Source organism: Carcharhinus amblyrhynchos, chromosome 9 (assembly GCF_965287045.1).
Source record: "Carcharhinus amblyrhynchos chromosome 9, sCarAmb.v2.hapA, whole genome shotgun sequence".
Lineage (NCBI taxonomy): Eukaryota > Metazoa > Chordata > Chondrichthyes > Carcharhiniformes > Carcharhinidae > Carcharhinus > Carcharhinus amblyrhynchos.
The window spans coordinates 47,381,296-47,387,295 of record NC_137332.1 but is presented as its reverse complement, the minus strand read 5'-3'; the positions used below and the strand labels follow the sequence as shown (position 1 = coordinate 47,387,295).

The 6,000-nt window shown below is 37.2% G+C and overlaps 1 protein-coding gene across 1 annotated transcript in view; it reads right to left on the bottom strand.

Annotated features, from left to right (window-relative positions):
- Nucleotides 1-1,565: 1,565 nt before the first annotated feature.
- Nucleotides 1,566-6,000, bottom strand: part of zranb2 (zinc finger, RAN-binding domain containing 2) — a 34,045-nt gene continuing 29,610 nt past the window's right edge. The window contains exons 9-10 of the mRNA XM_080195566.1: nucleotides 2,012-2,179; nucleotides 1,566-1,753 (exon numbers count right to left, since the gene is read on the bottom strand). Coding sequence (XP_080051692.1) covers nucleotides 1,690-1,753; nucleotides 2,012-2,179 — 232 coding nt within the window. The 3' untranslated portion in view covers nucleotides 1,566-1,689. The remainder of the gene's footprint in view (nucleotides 1,754-2,011; nucleotides 2,180-6,000) is intronic.

Here is a 6,000-nt window from a genome sequence, read left to right as displayed (position 1 = left end):
TATTGGCAAGTACAATTTACAAAGTAAGAACTTTGGCTGTATACTTACCTTCCTCTACCATTTAATATAGCTGAAACCACCTTTGGAGTTCTGAAAAGCAGAGCTTCTGTTTGATGGTGCAAATACCATTTTTTCTAACCAGGTTTAAGATTAGCAAAGTATATTAAGCCATAACAAGTCATCAAGATGGAAGATAATTGATGATTTTGAAAAAGATTTAAAAGTCCCCAATTTTTAACTTCAGTATTCCCAAATGATATTTTAAGATTGCAGATTGAAAATGCACTAATGCATTCAAAAAGTGTAATTGTAAATATTTCATATTTTGCTTCACATTTTCTCCAGTGATCAGTGCTCAAACATGGAGCATTTTCCATTTTTACATCATCAGCATCTCCACAAGTAAAGCTGTCAGCTAACTCCATTCGGTTCCAAAAGTGAATGCGATTTTGTCCAGGAAAACTCTTCTTAAATACTACATGATATCAATTTCTGATCACTAGTTGTAGCTGCTGTGGCAGACTGATCACAAGTAGGTTTTTTTTTGCTGTGGTACCTACCGAGAACTACTGCTCCTCAAGATCTATTCACTGGCACGTTTAAATTCAGTCCAGGACAGGTTGAAAAATATCCTGCACTGAAGAATGTTGATGTAAAATGGAAATCATTCAATGTATTCCACACAATTTTTTTTTCAACATATACTAATTTCCAAGCACATTAAAGGTTACTGAAGATAACCTAAAACTGAAGGATCAGCACGAGGCTCTAGATTTCTGCAAGTTGCCCTCCCATAACAGAAATGCTGTGATCAGCTGCATAGCTGTTTTTTTTAAAATCAGCATGAGGAACATAAAAAGATGGAGTGGACATATTTATAGGGGAGTGCAAATAAACCTCATCATTTTCATTCAAAGTATTTAATAGGATGGAGTAGTCCAGATTTTTTTTCTGTAGGGAATAACAGGACAGTGACACCAATTGGCTAAAGTTCCATGACTCTGGAAAACTACACTGAGGTGCAGATTTCCTAACAAAGCATGATTTTCCAAGGTACTGGAAATCTGGCGCACCTCAAACTGGTTTGAAGTTGTTTCCTCTTCAGTTTCTTATGGAAAATACAAGGATAACAAAAAAGCTAAACAGAGGGAGTCCTGATTTGAGGGTCTGAATTCTTGCAACAAAAACTGTAATTTAACAAAAATGCCAAACAGAATTCAGCTGTTACCACTACTGTATCCTGAGTCATGATGTGGCAATTCGAACAAATATCCTGTAGAATTTACCTCTTTAAAGTTTCTCCTCCTTTAAAGACCACATGTACTTACACAGACCCTCTGCATTGTATGCTGTAGACATACAGATGTATACATAATGTGCACTTCAAACTCACTAGTCTTTATGGTTCTTGTAAAAAAAAATGCATCAAAATCAGTTTTCCATGAGGAAAAAACTATTATGGCTTAATATACTAATTTAGTACACTGGAGTACAATTCTAGCACACTCAAAGCAACAATAGGTTTAAGATTACATCAGCAAGATTTCACCAGGACATATGCCCAATTTTGTTTTAAATGTTTTCACAACATCTCAGGTGGATTTGCTCAAGACACGAATAACTTTAAAATAAGTTTCATGCACTTATCCAGAAATTACTGAACTTTTAAAAACTGCAGATGTTAAAAGGCTATTTCTGCTTAGAACTTGAACGGGAGCCCGAATGAGAGGATCCAGAGGACGATCCACTGCGCCTGCAAAAGACAGAAAAAATCAACAAGGTGTGCAAAGCTGAAATTTGGGAAATTGCACTTACATCTTACAATAACTCTTCTAAATTAATATATCAAAAATATACATTGCTTCTATTACAAAGCTCACAACCTGTGTAAAGAAGTATCCTCTGACTTTTTAAATTCAACAACATTAACAAAAAAAAACCCTTGTTTTAAATGGGATGGTTTCTGCAGTCCTGTTAAACTCTAGTAATCTTATTCTACAGAAGCCCAAACCTTTCTGCAGACCAAGATCTTGAGTCAGAACGTCTAGTTTTTTTGCGGCCACTTGAGGATGATGACCTGGAACGGCTTCGTTTTTTGCCTCTTTCAGAGGATGATGATGATCGTGAACTTGAACGAGACCTCTTCCTTGGAGATGATGACCCCCGTCGTGATCTGGAGCTGGATTTTGATTGATTGGGAGAAAATTAGATTTGTGGCAACTACCAATCCAACAGATTCAAGGTTACATTTGACTGTTTTTAGCTGTTTTAAATTTAATTAATTGTTTAAGTGCAAGGTTATCGCTACAGCATGAAGATATTATAATGCTGGGCATTTGCTTGTTCAGATTCTTGCAGCCAAATATTTATAGATTAAAGGGACTCACAAGTTGTCTTAACTACAGAGATGCAACTGCGATTAAAGCTATGAACGCATCAACATTCATTTAAATACCAAGAGCGATCAGTTAGTGACAAGACAGGGATAGGATAAATATGTGCTCAAATCATAAAAAACACAAGTGTTTTCTAATCCAGAGATGGCCAAAGTATTTCTTTGAAATCCAGCACTCAACTTACACTTATGCTTCTCCCCCCAACCCAAAATTTGTTTGTTTCTCCTTTTGGTGAATTTTACAAATGTTGAAGGCCTGCTTCTAGCACTGTTGCCTCACTTCTGGGATAACTGTTAAATCAGGAATAACCAAGATCTGTTGGTGTCAACAATTGGAGATACGTGCAAACTGATTAATGGGAACTTGCATTTTAATCCTGAGCTTTCATAGTGCATACTTACATTGTTTTTGAAGGCAAAATGTTGACAGCCCTGCTCTAATCCACTCTACTACTCAGAATATAATAAGAATTATACAGTATTTTGGAAGTGTCGGCCTTTTGATATAGCATTTTGACACAGTGAACATCCAGCGGTTACACAATGGCTCATTTCACATTGTAGCAGTTACGCCAGCAACTGCAAAGAACAAGGTTTTAGATATAAAAATTAACCTTTGCAGCAACTCATTGACAATGAATAAAATGATAGGATACTAAATTGCCAAGTCTTTGAAACATGTACTGAATTAGTCACTATCACATAAGCCTAGCAGAGACCTCTATTGATGAAATATTTAAAGTAATCAAGGAAGCAAGAACACATCAAGATTTGATCTTACATATATAGTACCACATGCTTCTGAAATATAAAACTAGGCTTTGCCCTTACTTCTTCAGTTCTTTAAAGCCTGGCTGAATAAGGTACTTCTTAAAAGATTATTTTTCAGAGTGGATTTTAAGAACAGGGCATCCAAATCTGTTTCAAGCAAACAACAGCATCAATTTGTTGAAAGGCCTCAACTTAAAACACCGATCCTGTTTTTCTCTCCACTAATTCATAATACAGTCTAGATTATATCTGGTATTTTTTACATTGCCAGCTATTGTTCATCATTCAGTGAGAGACTATCTTTCAAACACCAAGTTTGCAATAGAATTTGGACAGGCAAAAAAACTCCACTCTGAGATGATGATCCAATTACCTTAAAATTATCACTGCTGCGCAGCCAAATAGTTAAGAACATTTACTGATTTTCTTTTAAGATGGGAAGGTATATGTGGTAGAGTATTCATCAGGGAAAACAAATTTTGTTGGATTACACTCTACACTAAAACGTATTTATAAATACAAGATACTGAAATTACTTTCTCTTTAAAATACTTCCTCAGCTTCTCTTTCAGAGTCTTCTTTCTGCTTCAATTTATTTCATCCAATTTATGGCGATCTTTCTTGGTAGTTTGCCTTCAGAAATACCTGATTTGCTCTTCTCTCAACTGATCAAAAGATGTGCTCATACTAATAAAATATACCAACCACTATTCTACAAGTTCATTCACCAGAGCTCAAGTGTCAGAACTGCATCTAAAATTTAGCACAGCAGTCTCCTGTTGCATCCTGACATACGATGCCCAATTAGAACAGTGCAGAGGATCACAAGCTACTTACACAGCCTGTATCCGACTCCAACCTTTGTAAAGACTATGCAATGTCGGTAGTAGAGCATTTGAGTAGACACACAGCATGCATCTTTATGGTGCTTCTCACATGAAGAACATAGTTTACAATTGGGAAGACAAGAAATCAAAATATAATACAACTTGGACACCAAAGTCATAAAAATAGAAAAAGATCAGAGTTAAGACAGGAATATCAAACTCAATTTGCATGCTGGCCTGACATGACATCCTGGCAACCTGGCTGAGACACTCAGCAAAATTATTTGAAGACACTGAGATAGTATGCACTTTGCAGTTTCTTGGAATGTAAAATTAGTATAGTATGTACTATTTCTAGAGCACATGGTCTTTAACTCAATCTGCACAGGCAGCATCCATATTGACTCAATCCTCTGAGGCAGCCCTGGTAGTTGTCTGAAGTTAGCACTAGTTTAATTTAAACATGCAGAAGGTTTAGTGGCTGCCTCAGGACCATTTTGTAAAACACTTCAGCCAAGTACAGCACTTGCTGTTCAAGTTCATTAGATCTTTCACTTCCACTGCAGCTTGAACAGTGATGATACTGAAGTTGAGATGGGGAAATAAAGCCTCTAGTTGCTGCCTAAGAGAGAAACTGAGGGAGGTGCTGTATGTTTTAGCAGTGCCAACCCTGAAGCCCTCTACCCACCCTTTGCAGATTGTGACATATCGAGCACACTATTCTTTCCGCACAGAGGGAGCTCTCAATTTCCCTGGTCTCCCATTCACATATCTGTGGAAAACAATTCCATTATTTATGCATAAAGTTCCCAGATTTCACTCACTCAACACTGGCTGCTTCTCTTTCAGCATCGTTCACTCATTATGTTGCTTCCAATGGGCACCATTCCTACAAAACAATACTACATTCTCCAGTTCTCTTTCTCCCCACAATCTCCCACCCTCCAATCTTTGGGACTCTTCTTCCCCCACCCTCAAATCTAGTCTTTGTCTTGCTTCCCACCCCATCAAAACATCAGCCTCCAAGTCATAACTTCAATAATTGCATATCCAGTCTTGAGACCTTCTGAGACAAAGAAAATTTTGACTCTCTGGCATCTACTTTGCACATCAAAAAAAAGGGGGGTGGGGGGGGTGCAGGGTTCCTTGATGACTCTGCTGATACCCAAAGATTTTTATATTCAGAAAAGCCTGTAAATGGCCGAATGGTCTTTTGCCTTGTAACAGGCATATGTAAATTCAGCCTTGTGCTAGTTGTAAGATTCTGGCAGAAATCCCAGGTACAAGTTCATGGCATTCACATTGCATAAGTTCTACCTACTTCCCAACCTTGAATGGCCTAATCAACATTAAGGGACTACTAGAGGCCAGTACAAAGTTACTGCTACAAAAAGGAAATTTTAAAAGTTCCAGGAGAAACGGGACTTCTTTCAGCTTTCCAAAAAAGCTGGGGCCACCTCAATCCATTCCCCCTCAACACCTAAGTATCATTTAGCACATGCAGCTCACCAGTTCAATTGAACAGAAACTGATATCAGCAGCAGAAAAGAACAGTAAATCTGTAAACTCAAAAAATCTTCCCGGGGTGCTGGAATATACCAGTGTTTGTTAAGGGTAACAAATGAGGAAGAAAAGTGCATAACAGAGACTAAAGCTGGAATCTCAGGAAATTACGTCAAAAAGCATTAGACAGAATAAAATATTCTAATTTCAAAAGTTCTTAAAAATTCTGGACTTCTAGAAAAAACAGCACATATTCTGAAATACACTACAACAGCTTTAATTTTCACTTAAAACGTTCGTATTCTCCTTACGTCAGGTATTGCAGAGTATTGTGTGCATAATCATGACTAGCCAAAACATGTTTCTCTTGATTTTAAACACAGTTTTGTCTAGGTCCAATGTTACATACACAACTCAATTCAGCTGGATTCCTTGTGTAGTTGAGAATATCCTGAGATATGAAATATATACAAACCAAAACAGTTTCCCACATTACATATTAAA